This window comes from Salvelinus sp. IW2-2015, unplaced genomic scaffold (genome assembly GCF_002910315.2).
Source record: "Salvelinus sp. IW2-2015 unplaced genomic scaffold, ASM291031v2 Un_scaffold1948, whole genome shotgun sequence".
In the NCBI taxonomy this organism is placed as follows: Eukaryota; Metazoa; Chordata; class Actinopteri; order Salmoniformes; family Salmonidae; genus Salvelinus; species Salvelinus sp. IW2-2015.
In genome coordinates, this window is record NW_019943303.1 from 25076 (window position 1) to 42477 (window position 17402).

Consider the following 17402-nt stretch of genomic DNA (forward strand, 5'->3'; position numbering starts at 1 on the left):
CTTCACACTCATAGTAACTCCTCTGAATGACTCAACCCCTCTGGCATTTAGCCACCGTTATCTTATTGCCTTGCACTAAGTTTAGTTTGGTATCGTATTAGGGCAAAGAACCCGTAGAGCCACAGAAATAGTTCACATGGACAGACATGTTTCCGACTAAGACAGGTGCATACATGTAGGACCCTAGCCACCGTCCTTGGTACCTAACAAAAATAGCTAGACATGTCATCCTGCTAACTCCTCTGAAATGGACACCCATGTTCTGGAAAAAACCCAAGAGGTATAACCATAGCAACAGTACATAGTAGGACATAACATAGTTACAGGAATAACCAGTCGTGTCCAACCCCAGACAGGTGCATGTCTAATGGTGTCTAATGACCCAGAGCACATATATAGTGCACTAGTTTTGCTGGTTCCTTCTGAAATAAATAATTGTCACATATGTACTGGAAAATTCGCAATACTACAAATAGTCATCAGGCGTATGATTCTGTTGTTTGGGGGGATTATTATAGTTTACTGCACTCACTGCTTGTGTCACACCCTTAYCTGCTTCACCTGTCTTTGTGCTGGTCTCCACCCCCTTCCAGGTGTCACCCATCTTCCCCATTATCCCTGGTGTATTTATACCTGTGTTCTCGGTTTGTCTGTTGCCAGTTTGTCTCATCTCGTCAAGCCTAGCAGCAGGTTTCCTGTACTCCTGTTTTCACTCTAGTCCCTGTTTTCTATTTTTCCCTGTTTTGACCTTTCAGACTGCCCTGGGCCTGCCTGACGTTCTCTACCTTGTGACACTGCCCGCGATTACTGACCTCTGCCTGCCTGGACCTGTTGCTGTTTGGGGGGATTGGTATAGCTTACTGCACTCACTGCACGTAGGTAATTTTATATGTTTGCATGGGCAGTGAGCTACCCTGAAGGAGCAGAGCCTGTGTCGCCTGTATATATATATATATATATTAAATGGCTAAACATATTTCTACATGGTGTTTCTTTTCTGAAGTAGTGATTATGTAGAAAGAAAATGTATAGAGAGAACATTCTAAGCCAGAGGCAGAGCTAGTTGCGAAAGCTTGGGTCTCAAAGAGTTAAATTGAAAAACAGGATGCTCATTTTGAACCTTGTAATCTAAGGGCAAGGTTTTTTTCACTAGGCACAATCAACAGAGACATTCACATTCAAACCATGAGTGATCCCACAGTAAGTACTGCTGCTTATGTTTGACTAATACTAATTACTATTAATCAACAGTACCATAAAAGGTGTGTGTGGACATGTTTAACTATACTTGTGGGGACCAGAATAGTAAACAAACAATTACACCAAGCTGGGGGCATTTTACCAGTCCCAACAAGGAAAAATCTATTTCTGGGGCATTTAGAGTTAGAAGTAAAGTTAGTTTTAGAGTTAGAGAAAATATGTTAGTAAAACAGGACTGTGTGTGTAGGGGGGGGGGTGTTACATAATTACATGTCGTCTTACCCACCTTATTCTTAGATGGAGATCGGTGACATGATTGAGATCAAAAGAGATGCATTCAAACACTGGGCTCTGTACATTGGAAATGGAGAGGTCATCCATTTGGTAGTTCCAGGTATGATGTTTTTCTGTTATGTTTGTGAGTGTAAACATCATCTGAAGTCAAATGTTAACAGCAGAGTACTGGCCCAATGCTGTAACCACTAGGCTACCTGCTGCCCCTAACAGCAGAGTACTGGCCCAATGCTCTAACCACTAGGCTACCTGCCGCCCCTAACAGCAGAGTACTGGCCCAATGCTCTAACCACTAGGCTACCTGCNCTCTAACCACTAGGCTACCTGCTGCCCCTAACAGCAGAGTACTGGCCCAATGCTCTAACCACTAGGCTACCTGCTGCCCCTAACAGCACAGTAAATCTGATATCTGAACATGGTTGATAGTCAGAACTTTATGAACGTATTCAATCAGCTACATTATCTGCTGTGCTCTCTCTTTATTTCTCTCATCAGCAAAACACACAATTACACTTACATGTGTGTACACACCTTTTTCTTTCCTCGTGCTTTGTAGATGGGCGTTCAAGCGCTGTTTTCTCCAGCTCATCCAGTCTTTCCAGTAAAGGCACGATTACAATGGAGACATTAAAGGATGTGGCAGCAGGGAGTACTTACAAAATCCACAACTACTTGGATAACAAGTACACTCCAAGGCCAACTGACGTCATTATGGGGGATGTGGACAAAATGAGAGGCCGCACAATACCATATGACCTCCTTGGAAACAACTGCGAGCATTTTGTTACTTTCCTCCGTTATGGCAAATCAGAGTCCAAACAGGTAGCCATGACAGTATAATTGAGAGAATATTCTATTTAATTCTTTGCTTGAGGAGATGCACTCCATATTAATTTGATTTCTTCTTGTCTTTTTCCTTATAGGCAGATGACGCCCTAAAGAATGTGTTAGCTGGTACTGCAGGCCTGCTTGGTGAACTGACTGCTGTTGGAGTTGCTGCAGCTGCTTCAACAAACACACTCAGTAAATAATTTATTGGGTCTCATGAGTCCATGGAGAATCTCAGTGATGCAAAATGTTGTTTCTAGCCTAATGAATAAAGGACCATCTCAAAGACCAATGTGGTTGTGTGCATTTTTCCTTCAAATCAAACAGAATATTAAATTGACATACTTTCCTTTATATTATTAAAACATGGCCTTGATTAACATTATACTGCAGTGGGCTAAATCAGGTTCACACTGAGTGTTTAGAAACAAGTATACACTTCACACACATGGTTTTGGGTCCTAAAGAAAGACACCTGTACCATGTCAGATACAGATGAAATGTTTTACATTGAGTTTGCATCCCAATATTAGACTTGATATACATCACAGATGACTGAACTATAACAACCGTTTGACATCGAACACTGGACCCAGATTAAAGCTACTGGATTTAAAAGCATTTTTAATAAATCTCAATTGAAAGTGATTCTTAATCCCGGACTAGGCTTAATCTGGGTCTGTGAAACCTGCACTTTAATGTTCTGAACTAGTTCATTGAATGCATACAGTAAGAGAACAGGTTTTTAATGACATCAATATGCAGTTTATCTAAAGTAAACATGTCATCCCCCACAAATGATGCAGCGCCGCCTTTGGGCCAAATTGTGTAAATGACTGATCTCTATGGCAAGCCACATCATTCACCCAAGTTTCGTCAAAATCAGGCGAGTGGTGTCTGAGATTGCTTGTGGCTAACGTACGGACAGTTGTGCTCTCTGTCTCTTTATTTCTCTCATCAAAACACACATGCTCAATTACACTTACATGTGCACACTATGGTGGAAAATTACATCCCCTCCATACATGGTTGTTATGCTTGCAAGATGTTTCACTCTGATACATGTCGGAAATAATTTTGGGCTTTGAGGAAACTGGTCTGGGGGCCACATCCTGGTTTCGATGACCTGTACAACAGGTCACCTTACAGTGAAATGCTTACTTACAAGCCCTTAACCAACAATGCAGTTAAGAAAAGTGTTAAAGTATTTACTAAAATTAACTGAAGTGTAAATAAAATAAATAAAGGAGCATCAATAAAATAACAGTAGAGAGGCTATATACAGGGGGTATGGGTACAGAGTCAATGTGCAGGGGCACAGGTAAGTCGAGGTAATTGAAGTACAAGATGGCAGAGGGCTGCTTTGCTTCTAGTTCTTGGGAAACTTTGCAGTATTTCATTTTTTTTGTGTATTATTTCTTACATTGTTAGCCCAGAAAAGTGTATGTGTAATTACATACAGCCGGGAAGAACTATTGGGTATCAGAGGAAAGGGAACCCACCAGTTTTACCAGCATTACGACCAGGAATACGACTTTCCCAAAGCGGATCCTTTGTTCGCACCACCCAGGTCAATTGAACTGATTCCAGAGGCCGACCCAAAACAACGCCGGTGGAGAAGAGGAAGTCGGAGCGGTCTTCTAATCAGACTTAGGAGGTGCGCACATCAACCACCGCTTCAGAGTATATTACTCGCTCCCTGGATAACAAGGTTGACGAGATCAGGGAAAGGGTTTCTTTCCATAGAGACATCAGGGATTGTAACATACTCTGTTTCAGGGAAACATGGCTCTCTCGGGATATACTGTCTCCGTCAATACAGCCTGCTGGCTTCTCAGTGCGTCGCACAGACAGGAATAAAGAACTCTTCGGGAAGAGGAAAGGCGGGGGTGTATGCTTCATGATTAACGACACATGGTGTAATTGTAATAACATACAGGAACTCAAGTCCTTTTGTTCAAACGACCTAGAATACCTCACAATCAAATGCCGACCGTATTATCTCCCAAGATCATTTTCTTTGGTTATTGTCCAGCCGATACCACAACATCCCTCATGGAACTTCACAGGACTTTATGCAATCTGGAAACCATTTATCCTGAGAATGCATTTATTGTAGCGGGGGATTTTAAGAAAGCAAATTTGAGGAAAAGGCATCCTAAATTCTATCAGCATATCAACTGTATAACTTGAGCTGGAAAAACACGCGACCATTATTACTCCATCCGGGATGTATTCGAGGCCCTCCCCCGCCCTCCTTTTGGCATATCTGACCACGACGCCATTTTTCTCCTCCCTTCCTTTAGGCAGAAACTCAAACAGGAAGTACCAGTGCTGAGGACGATTCAATGCTGGTCTGACCAATCGGAATCCACGCTTCAAGATTGTTTTGATCACACGGATTGGGATATGTTCCGCGTAGCTTAGGAGAATAATATTGACGTGTACACTGAGACGGTAACTGAGTTTATCAAGAAGTGTAAACTGAAAGCGTGAACCACCGCATTTAACCATGACAAGGTGACTGGGAATATGGCAGAATACATACAGAGTGGTCATTCCCTCCGCAAGGCAATCAAACAGGCCAAACGTCAGTACAGAGACAAAGTGGAGTCGCAATTCAACGGCTCAAACAGACAAACACGAACTACAAAAGGAAAACCCGTTATGTCGCGGACATCGACGCCTTGCTTCCAGACAAGCTAAACACGTTCTTTGTCCGATTTGAGGATAACACAGTGCCACCAACGCGGCCAGCAATCAAGGACTGTGGGCTCTTCTTCTCTGTGGTTGACGTCAGTAAGACATTTAAACGTGTTAACCCTTGCAAGGCTGCCGTCCCAGACGGCATCCCTAGCCGCGTCCTCAGAGCAATATTTGAGAGACTAGTCAAGGATCATATCACCTCCAACTTACCTGTCACCCTAGGCCCACTCCAATTTGCTTACCGCCCCAATAGGTCCACAGACGTTACAATCGCCATCATACTGCACACTGCCCTATCCCATCTAGAGGAATACCTATGTAAGAATGCTGTTCATTGACTATAGCTCAGCATTCAACACCATAGTACCCACCAAGTTCATCATTAAGCTTGAGGCCCTGAGTCTGAACCCTGCTATGTGCAGGGACTTCCCGACGGGCTGCCCCTGGTGGTGAAGGTAGGAAACAACACCTTCACTTCGCTGATCCTCAACACTGGGGCCCCACAAGGGTGCATGCTCAGCCCCCTCCTGTACTCCCTATTCACCTATACTGCTGAGCCATTTACGCCTCCAACTCAATCATCAAGTTTGCAGACGACACGGCAGTAGTAGGCTTGAATACCAACATAGACAAGCCTACAGGGAGGAGGTGAGGGCTCTGGGAGTGTGGTGTCAGGAAAATAACCTCTCACTCAATGTCAACAAAACAAAGGAGCTGATTCAGGAAACAGCAGAGGGACCACTCCCCAATCCACATCAACGGGACACCAGTGGAGAAGGTGGAAAGATTTAAGTTCCTCGGTGTACATATCACCGACAAACTGAAATGGTCCACCCACACAGACAGTGTGGTGAATAAGGCACAACAAACTTTTATAGATGCACAATTGAGAGCATCCTGTCGGGCTGTATCACCGCCTGGTATGGCAACTGCACCGCCCACAACCGCAGGCTCTCCAGAGGGTGGTGCGGTCTGCACAACGCATCACCGGGGGCAAACTACCTGCCCTGCAGGACACCTACACCACCCGATGTCACAGGAAGGCCAAAAAGATCATCAAGGACAACAACCACCCGAGCCACTGCTGTTGCACCCCACCTTCATCCAGAAGGCGAGGGCAGTGCAGGTGCATCAAAGCTGGGACCGAGAGAGACTGAAAACAGCTTCTATCTCAAGGCCATCAATCAGACTGTTAAATAGCCATCACTAGCACAGAGAGGCTGCAGCCTACACACAGACTTGAAATCATTGGCACTTTAATAATGTCACTTTAATAATGTTTACAAATCTGCATTACTAATCTCATATGTACAGTGGGGAGAACAAGTATTTGATACACTGCCGATTTTGCAGGTTTTCCTACTTACAAAGCATGTAGAGGTCTGTAATTTTTATCATAGGTACACTTCAACTATGAGAGACGGAATCTAAAACAAAATCCAGAAATCACATTGTATGATTTTAAGTAATTAATTTGCATTTTATTGCATGACATAAGTATTTGATACATCAGAAAAGCAGAACTTAATATTTGGTACAGAAACCTTTGTTTGCAATTACAGAGATCATACGTTTCCTGTAGTTCTTGACTAGGTTTGCACACACTGCAGCAGGGATTTTGGCCCACTCCTCCCACAGATCTTCTCCAGATCCTTCAGGTCGGGGCTGTCGCTGGGCAATACGGACTTTCAGCTCCCTCCAAAGATTTTCTATTGGGTTCAGGTCTGGAGACTGGCTAGGCCACTCCAGGACCTTGAGATGCTTCTTACGGAGCCACCCTTAGTTGCCATGGCTGTTACGTCGTCGTATGTCATGCTGGAAGACCCAGCACGACCCATCTTCAATGCTCTTACTGGAGGAAGGAGGTTGTTGGCCAAGATCTCGCGATACATGGCCCATCCATCCCCCCTCAATACGGTGCAGTCGTCCTGTCCCCTTTGCAGAAAAGCACCAAAGAATGATGTTTTCCACCTCCATGCTTCACGGTTGGGATGGTGTTCTTGGGTTGTACTCATACTTTTCTTCCTCCAAACACGGCGAGTGGAGTTAGACCAAAAAGCTCTATTTTTGTCTCATCAGACCACAATGACCTTCTCCCATTCCTCCTCTGGATCATCCAGATGTCATTGGCAAACTTCAGACAGGCCTGGACATGCACTGCTTAAGCAGGGGGACCTTTGCGTGCGCTGCAGGATTTTAATCCATGACGGCGTAGTGTGTTACTAATGGTTTTCTTTGAGACTGTGGTCCAGCTCTCTTCAGTCATTGACCAGGTCCTGCCGTGTAGTCTGGGCTGATCCCTCACCTTCCTCATGATCATTGATACCCCACGAGGTGAAATCTTGCATGGAGCCCCAGACCGAGGGTGATTGACCGTCATCTTTGAACTTCTTCCATTTTCTAATAATTGCGCCAACAGTTGTTTCCTTCTCACCAAGCTGCTTGCCTATTGTCCTGCAGCCCATCCCAGCCTTGTGCAGGTCTACAATTTTATCCCTGATGTCCTTACACAGCTCTCTGGTCTTGGCCATTGTGGAGAGGTTGGAATCTGTTGATTGGAGTGTGTGGACAGGTGTCTTTTATACAGGTAACGAGTTCAAACAGGTGCAGTTAATACAGGTAATGAGTGGAGAACAGGAGGGCTTCTTAAAGAAAGACTAACAGGTCTGTGAGAGCCGGAATTCTTACTGGTTGGTAGGTGATCAAATACTTATGTCATGCAATAAAATGCAAATTAATTATTTAAAAATCATACAATGTGATTTTCTGGATTTTTGTTTTAGATTCCGTCTCTCACAGTTGAAGTGTACCTATGATAAAAATTACAGACCTCTACATGCTTTGTAAGTAGGAAAACCTGCAAAATCGGCAGTGTATCAAATACTTGTTCTCCCCACTGTATATACGGTATTCTATACTATCTACTGTATCTCAGTCTATGCCACTCTGACATTGCTCGTCCATAAATGTATATATTCTTAATTCCATTCCTTTACTTAGATTCCTTTACATCTGGCCCTGAAGCTTTGTGAATGTTGACCTGTTTAAAAGGTCTTACTCATATCGGCTACTTAGAGCATGATTACACAGTCATCCAGAACAGCTGATCCTCTCATGCATGCTTCAGTGTTGCTTGCCTCGAAGCAAGCATAGAATTTATTTAGCTCATTTGGTAGGCTCGTGTCACTGGGCAACTCGGTTCATTGGAGGGCATGGTGGGATTTCTTATAAGCCTCCTGGTTAGAATCCCGCTCCTTGAAAGCGGCAGTTGCCTGTAATCCATGGCTTCTGGTTGGGGTATGTACGTACGGTCACTGTGGGGACAACATCATCAGTGTACTTACTGATGAAGCCAGTGACTAATGCGGTGTACTCCTTAATGCCAGCAAAACAGTCCTGTAACTTAGCATCTGCGTCATCTGACCACTTCCCTATTGAGCGAGCCACTAGTACTTCCTGCTTTGGTTTTTGCTTGTAAATAGGAATTAGGAGGATATAATTATGGTCAGATTTGCCAAATGGATGGCGAGGGAGAGCTCTGGATGAGCATTTTCTTGTTTGCTTATGGCCTTATAGAGCTCGTTGAGTGCCACCTTAGTGCCAGCATCGGTCTGCGGTGGTAAATAGGCAGCAACGAAAAATATAAATGGAAACTGGTGGTTAATAATATCAATTCTTATATATAAAGTTTGATTGACAACACACCCCTTTTTCTTTCCTCCTGTTTTTTTCTTGAGTGTTAGCTCATCCAGCGGCAGTCTTTCCTGTAAAGGCACGATTACAATAGAGATGTTAAAGGATGTGGCATCAAGGAATACTTACAAAATCAACAACTACTTGGATGACGAGTTCAAAACAAGGCCGATTGACGTCATTATGGGGGAAGTGGACAAAATGAGAGGCCGCACAATARAATATGGCCTCCTTGGAAACAACTGCGAGCATTTTGTTACTTTCCTCCGTTATGGCAAATCATCAGAGTCCAAACGGGTAGCCATGAGAGTATAATTGAAAGAATATTCTAATGAATGCTTTGCTTGAGGAGATGCACTCCATATTCATTTGATTTCTGCTTGTCTTTTTCCTTATAGGCAGATGACTTCATGAAGAATTTGTTCATTGGTTCTGGCCTGCTTGGTGGAGTAGCTGCTGTTGCCGCTGTTGCTTCTGTAGCTGCTGCAGCAATCAAAGCTGTTATGAAGGTTTATTGAGTCTCATGAGTCCATGGAGAATGTCAGTRATGCAAAATGTTGTCGATAGACTGAATAAAGGACCATCTCAAAGACCAATGTGGTTGTGTGGTCATCTTTCATTCAAATCAAACAGAATGTTAAATTAATATACTAGGCTTTCTATCACCACATGACCTTGATTAACCTTTTACTGCCGTGGGCTAAATCAGGGTCACAGAGTGTTTCTGGGTAGTCTGAAATATACTTAGAAACAAAAGTATACACCTCACAGATGGTTATGGGGTGTCAGATATAGAGTTGGAATGTATTACATTTTGAGTTTGCATCCCAATATTATACTTTATATACATCACATAAGACTGAAACATAACAAAACAGTTTGACATCAAAACACTGGAATTTTGGCTGTTACATAAAAATAMAAAAAATATTCAATTATGAAAAATATGAATAATTTTCCACCCATGAGGCCACTACTGGGGGGATTTTGGTCAATTGACTGCAGGAAAATTATCTGTGGAGAATCCTCCCATACAGTTCATGTAAATCATATATTCTGTTATAACATATTAGCACCGTTTTTACTTTTAGAGAMAGATTTCACGACCCAGATTAAACCTACTCCTGGATTTAAAAGCATTGCTAATGAGTAATCTCAATTGATTGATTCTTAGTCCAGGACTAGACTTCATCTGGGTCTGTGAAACCCGCACTTTACTGCTCTGAAATTGTTCCTTGAATGCATACAGTAAGATAGAACAGGTTTATGATGACATCAATATCTACGGTAAACAAGGCAACAGTAAACATACCGTCCCCTACACATTTTGTAAACAGATCTCTGCGGCAAGACACATCATTCACCCAAGTTTAATCAAAATCAGGCCAGTGCTGTCTGAGATATTGCCTGTGATAATTCACCCCCCCCCCCCCCCCCCCTCCCCAAAACAGATACATTTTGTTTTTGGCGGATTTCATCATAACTCGGTGAGTAAAACAGATCGATAGATAAACATGTGCCCGTTATAGAGCCACTGTGGTTGATAGGAATGTTATTTCATATTTTGAGTCTTGACTGTTGGYAACATGTGTGCCAGGTTTTGTTACAATACAAATATCCTTGTCTGATGTATATGCATTTRTGCCAGACCACGCCCACCTGAATGTTTATTGGTCAATAACTGACTTAGAATACGTGGACAACTACAAATACCTAGACTAATSTCTCCTTCCAGACTCACATTAAGCATCTTCAATCCAAAGTTAAATCTAGAATCGGCTTCCTATATCGCAACAAAGCATCCTTCACTCATGCTGCCAAACATACCCTCGTAAAACTGACCATCCTACCGATCCTCGACTTCGGCGATGTCACCTATAAAATAGCCTCCAACACTCTACTCAACAAATTGGATGCAGTCTATCCCAGTGACATCCGTTTTGTCACCAAAGCCCCATACACTACCCACCACTGCGACCTGTACGCTCTCGTTGGTTGGCCCTCGCTTCACTCGTTGCCAAACCCACTGGCTACAGGTTATCTACAAGTCTCTGCTAGGTAAAGCCCCRCCTTATCTCAGCTCACTGGTAACCATAGCAGCACCCACTCGTAGCACGCACTCCAGCAGGTATATCTCACTGGTCATCCCCAAAGCCAATTCCTCCTTTGGTCGCCTTTCCTTCCAGTTCTCTGCTGCCAATGACTGGAACAAACTGCAAAAATCACTGAAGCTGGAGACTCATATCTCCCTCACTAGCTTTAAGCACCAGCTGTCAGAGCAGYTCACAGATCACTGCACCTGTACATAGCCCATCTGTAAACAGCCCATCTATCTACCTCATCCCCATACTGTAGTTATTCATCTTGCTCCTTTGCACCCCAGTATCTCTACTTGCACATTCATCTTCTGCACATCTACCATTCCATTGTTTAATTGCTATATTGTAATTACTTAGCCACCATGGCCTATTTATTGCCTTAACTCCCTTACCTTTCCTCATCTGCACTCACTGTATATAGACTTTTTGTTTTCTTTTTTTCTACTGTATGTTTGGCTGGGTGTCCRTCACCCATATTATCTACAGTACATGATTAAATGTCCATGTGGGCKGTGTTATATAAGTAAAACCTCTCGTTCTCTCAGAGAATTAGTGAACATAAAAGTTCAATCAGGAGAAACGACAGGGATTATCCAGTCGCAGTATATTTTAATGACCAWAAACATGACATTTCTACCTTTAGATTTTGTGGTGTAGAGAAAGTCTAGATATCAGACAGGGAGGAGATATAAATAATTTTGGGATTTCAACCCTCCAGGCATTATTCCCCAAAGGTCATAATGATGAAATGCCCATGCATGTTWTGTTGTAAATGTGAACATGAATTAATGCTACCACTTCAGACTACTCTGACGTATTTTCTTGCACTGTACCCAATGATTTTATGTACACAATGTATTGGAATACTTGTGAAATGCACATTGTTATATTTGGAAATATAATTTCCCCTCGACTCCAACCCCATTTGATTCATTTAACRGATKTGGGTGGAGCAATRTCTACATAAGGATACAAACTATAAACGCTCACCAAAGCYCTGACGAAGGCCTTGAGGACGATTGTAACGAACTTCGTCTTCGTCTGATGATGAATATGAAGGATCGGACCAAAACGCAGCGTGGTAAGTGTTCATGATATAAATTTGATCAAAACTGAACACTAAACAAAATAACGRGGAAKAACRAAAACGAAACAGTTCTGTCAGGTAACATACAGAAAACAACTACCCACAAACACAGGTGTGAACAGGCKACCTAAGTAGGGTTCTCAATCAGAGACAACGATTGACAGCTGCCTCTGATTGGGAACCMTACCCGGCCAAAACATAGAAATACAAAACATAGAACAACACATASTATGCCCACCCCAACTCACACCCTGACCAAACAAAATAGAGACATAAAAAAGGAACTAAGGTCAGAACGTGACAACGATACCTAAATATAAGGAGCAGTGATGCTGGCTGGAGTAGTGATGCTGGATGGAGCAGTGATGCTGGATGGATCAGTGTGCGGGTTTCTTATCTTTTCACATCGCAGGTGCAGCGAAATGCTTTTGTCTCTAACTTCAACAGTGCAGTAAAATCTAGCAATACAAATAAAAACACACATGGAAACGTTCTGAGGAAATAATGAACAAAATAACACCACAAAAAATACAACACTGCAAAGTTGTCTAATCACTGAAAAAATAATTGTGCTTTGAATAAACTTAATTCAAATTTGTACATCGGTTCCACATTAATAAAACATGTTAGATAAACACAATTATACTTTTTCAGTTTACTTCTCTTAAACTCAGCATTGACCTGAAAATAGTAATTAATCAACTTAAATTAAAAACTGCAGAAAGGAAAATAGACTGGAGATGATTACACAAGCAGTAAACTAGAGGGTTCTCTATAGGGAGAGAAATARCTAGGCAGCTACACGTGGTGATAACTCTGAATAATACTTATGTGACAAGCTGAGGGAAAATAATCTTCTACCTTCACCAATAAATCCCAGATAACATCAACAATAGATAAACAATAAGACAAGCATGGCTGACTTAACCTCAGTGACTTCAAAGAACGCAGGCCATCTTGCCATGAAGTCCTCTACCATGGGTGCGTCAAGAACAACTTCATGTCTCCTGTATGCAAACGTCTTCTCCATTTTGAACTTCACTGTCTCTGTTCCTTTTCTTCACGTCGGACAGTAAAAGCTTTCCGCATGTCCTCGARGCTCTCTTCTGTTTCTCCTGAGGGATATGTGTGGTAAAAGTTCACTTTCTGCTCTCTTTGGCTTTTTAAAACCATAGGCTGCACTTGACTTCCCTGCAGGTTTGTGCATCAAGGAGTTTATCATCACCTCTGGACATCCCAGTCTTCTCAGGCGAGTACGGTAGTTTGTATTTCAAACTGGTTTTCCATCCCCACATCCAGTGAAGGAACACTTCTCAGGCATAACATGGATGCTTCTTGATTAGACTCTGTGCAACCTGTTCCATCTCTCCATCAGTGGCATAAACTTTATACTGGACAATTTCTTGCAACAATCCGTCGAGTATGTCTGACTTCAACTTAGGCTCTGAATCAAGTAGAGTGCCACTTTCAAGGTAAACTGAATTGACCTGCTGAAGTTTTAGCTCAGCATCATAGGAGAACCGAGGCACACAGAACAAAGTAGGCCAAGAGGACCATGAGCTAGTAGACTCTGGAAAAGACAGTACAGTGATCCCTCGCCACTTCGCGGTTCACTTATCGCGGATTCGCTATTTCGCGGATTTTCATAATGCATTTTTTTTTTTTTTTTGGTGCATTGTGCTCTGCATTCTGATTCGCTAAAAACTCACTCCCGCTTCTTGTATCAAAACATGCTACGAATTGTGCTATCATTTTGTCGTCTCGTGCAGTTATGTGTACGTACATAAAACAGCTTGGCAAATTTACATTAAGTTGGCCAAATTATCTTGTAATTTCGAACATCTCCTAAACCCATAATGTCGACGAAACGGCCTACACGTGAGTCACTGTATTTGTATACATGTAATAGTTGCTAATTGTAAAAAAAAAAAGTTTTCTATTTCGCGGATTTCACTTATCGCGGGTCATTTTCGGAACGTAACCCCCGCGATAAACGAGGGATTACTGTATATCAGTGTCAACTAAGCCAATGGATAGTGTTGACGAGTCATCGATGTGGCGACAATTGAAGGCAGAGGTTGTCGGGAGTGGGGTGTTGATACTGCTGGAGGTTACAGCACAGTGAATTGTGGGGGTCTCTGACATGTCAATAACTTTAAGAGTACCTTTGTCCTCTACTTCTGCCACTGAGGTCAGGTTAAAGAACTAATTTCCAAAAATAGAATTCATGAAACTGAAGTACGAAGTCGCCGTGAAGTCCAYACTGCTTCTGTACATCATTCAAAAGGTCAGTCACAGAATCAGGTAGTCCACAAGGGAAAGTCAGTCTCTGGCAGCTGCCATCAATCAGGATGATCTTCATGATTGCAGGAGTTGACATCATCTTGCTTCTTAGTCTGCATAGAAGACAGACAAGAAAGACARTCAASAATTATTCTTCATGGTCCATAAAATGTTAATTATATTTGAAAGTTGTAAGAAATAGTTTTCATATCTAATTTCTATTGATTAGTCAGGCATGCATATTAAGTTATATTCAAACAGTATGTGCTAAACATACTTAACCTCTTATTGGCTATGCCATTTCATAGTCATCATGCGGACTAATCCAATAATGTGTTCAACCAGTGGATAACTGTCTGCCAGTTCACTTAGTGCCACTAGAGGGACATCTCTTGTGGGAGCAGGACTATGTCACACACTGGGAAAGATGAACCCCAAGGTGTGTCAGGGTACTTCTGTCTAATGGCTTCAGATATTTCATTTTTGATTAAATCCACTGAAAGAGTGGAGACAGTTTGGACCTCAAGTTCAGACTTGCTAAGATACAGAGAGCTCAACTGGTAAGCAATCATCTGATGCTTGGAGGATAATGAAAGAGACATTTGTGAAGCACCTTGTGTGTCTGATAACTTGAGGTCATGTTTGGCCTCAAACCGCATTGTCCATAGCCTTACAAGAAAACCAAAGAACCTGATCATCTGAGGGTAGTGTTCCAGATAATGATGCTTCTGTTGAAGCCTAACGCCAGGGAACAACTCTTTGTATCAATGCCTGTGCTCAATGATTCTGCTTTCTACATAAGAAATAGAGTCATCACTGCACAGGGGCAACAACAAGCTCAATGATGTCTTTCAGGTCCATAAGTACAAGCCATGCTGGCTCATCTTCAGGTACAAGTGGACTCCACAACACTGAAGTGCTCCTTGTAATACTGCTTACACTGATAAGCAGTGCTAAGACAACCACCTTTTTCAATAGACTTTAGCACAGGATTACCAGAACAAAACTGCAACAGCAATTTCTTTAATGGCCGATTCATCCAATTGGAGATTATGTTGATGAAAGATGCCACCAACAAAGCCACTAGATAAAGGGACAGGTGCGGAACAAATCAAATGATGGAGCTCCCTCATTAATAGCCGAGCTTGGCCAAATGCTCTAATTTCAGTAGAGAAGCTGCAAATCTTTCCTCCATAATAGTTGCTAAGCCTTCAGCTGTACAATGCAAATCAGAAGAAGCATTGGCATCATCAACAAACTCTTCTTCCTGACTATTTGCATGTGATTCATCCACTGATGGTGAAGATACTCTAGTAGTCGTGACAACTCCAGGTTTAAAATTCAACCATGTGTGAGAGCAATGTTTTTCCGATTTTTGTGAGATTTCAAAGGTACCATTAATGTTTGTCTGAAAATTACAGCCTACAAACGTACAAGTAATAGTTTCATTACTCTTGAGATGGCTGTTGATGTGTACAAAATAATCATTTTCTGATGCTAAATCATTACAAGCACATAGATGACAACTGAATATTGCCACGTTTGTGAGATTCTTATTTAGTAACCTCTGTTGAGTGGACTTTACTTTGGTGCACAATTAAGGCATTCCAGGTCTTAAATGCGCATGGACAGTCAATGTATGTACATGGGTAACGGACAGTATGGCTGTAATGTGGGTCTTTAACTTATAATGTTGCAAAAGTTGGGACCTACTTGACACCAATTCTGAACACCCCATACATTTCCACATTCACACAACACTGAATAATAGAGAACAGAAGCATCATAAGACCTAAAGACTGACATTCAGAGTACATTTCTTTGGGGTATTAAAACAACCTCTGATAACAGTCACTAACACTACATAGCATTTGAATTGGTAGACAAAGCAGCACAAATGCAGTAGGCAAACATCATGGCCCTGTAAATATACATTTTGTTCATGAAATCATTTTTTCCGTTATGAAATGTTTGATTTAATTATCTATTGATTTATGCACGCATCCACTCATATACATTGAATGATTTTTATTTTTGTCAAATAATTTTTTATTTATTGATAAGTGGACACCTATAATATAAAGTAACACTGTTCAAATGCTAAAATGAACTCCACATCCCATTTCAATAAGTCTGTATGTCACCTTTGCACCAAGTTTTAAAACATGGAGGCAGCCATGGCAAACTGTTAAACTGCATGAAAGCACCAATCTCACAGGATTATGTGTATAATCATTAGCTCTTAAATATGTAATGGAAAACTGTTTTTAAAAAGTCTGTTATGATGCAAAAAATAATAATTTTTTCTCGCATTAAAAAAAATTGCCGCACTAAATGCTAAATTGCAGACGATGTCATGCACAAGCACCAAAGCATTAGTTAGCTAGCATGTTAGCTAGCATGTTAGCTAGCTCAAGCGGTGTGCACTCCTCAGCAAATGTTTATTAGTTCTTGGCTTGGTAAATTCAAAGTTCTTGACCAATAGGTAAATATCATGGTGTTTCGCCAACTAACTTTACTTCCTTGCAAAATGGGGAGGAGGTCAGAATTGGCAGTGTGGTGCCAGGACAACAACCTTTCCCTCAATGTGAGCAAGACAAAGGAGCTGATCGTGGACTACAGGAAAAGGCGGGCCGAACAGGCCCCCATTAACATCGACGGGGCTGTAGAGTCGAGAGTTTCAAGTTCCTTGGTGTCCACATCACCAACGAACTACCATGGTCCAAACATACCAGGACAGTCGTGAAGAGGGCACGACAAAACCTTTTCCCCCTCAGGAGACTGAAAAGATTTGGCATGGGTCCCCAGATCCTCTAAAGGTTCTAAAGCTGCACCATCAAGAGCATCCTGACCGGTTGCATCACCTCCTGGTATGGCAACTGCTCGGCATCTGACCGTAAGGCGCAACAGGGGCTGTGCTTTGGCAAAGTGGGTAGGGTTATATCCTGCTTGTTTGTGCCTGTCCGGGGGTATCATCGGATGGGGCCACAGTGTCTCCTGACCCCTCCTGTCTCAGCCTCCAGTATTTATGCTGCAGTAGTTTGTGTCGGGGGGCTAGGGTCAGTCTGTTATATCTGGAGTACTTCTCCTGCCTTATCCGGTGTCCTGTGTGAATTTATGTATGCTCTCTCTAAATCTCTTTTTCTTTCTCTCTTTATTTCTCTCTCGGAGGACCTGAGCCCTAGGACCATGCCTCAGGACTACCTGGCCTG

General features: G+C 42.3%; 1 protein-coding gene across 2 annotated transcripts; it reads left to right on the forward strand.

Moving 5' to 3' along the window:
• Positions 1-652: 652 nt before the first annotated feature.
• On the forward strand, positions 653-9317 carry LOC112072514 (phospholipase A and acyltransferase 4-like). Of its 2 annotated transcripts, none has more exons than XM_024139916.2 (5): positions 653-875; positions 1154-1200; positions 1498-1594; positions 2051-2316; positions 9120-9317. In XM_024139916.2, the coding sequence occupies exons 2-5, from the start codon at positions 1186-1188 to the stop codon at positions 9237-9239; spliced, it is 498 nt and encodes a 165-aa protein (XP_023995684.1). In that variant the 5' UTR covers positions 653-875; positions 1154-1185; the 3' UTR covers positions 9240-9317. The 2 variants fall into 2 exon arrangements, with proteins under 2 accessions (XP_023995684.1, XP_023995686.1); XM_024139918.2 differs by lacking the exon at positions 9120-9317 and adding an exon at positions 2418-2610.
• The last annotated feature ends 8085 nt before the right edge of the window (positions 9318-17402 follow it).

Coding starts and splice junctions, on each gene's coding strand:
- LOC112072514 (XM_024139916.2), top strand. Junction 1,595..2,050: donor CATCCATTTGGTAGTTCCAG/GTATGATGTTTT, acceptor CGTGCTTTGTAG/ATGGGCGTTCAAGCGCTGTT. Junction 2,317..9,119: donor GCAAATCAGAGTCCAAACAG/GTAGCCATGACA, acceptor TTTTCCTTATAG/GCAGATGACTTCATGAAGAA.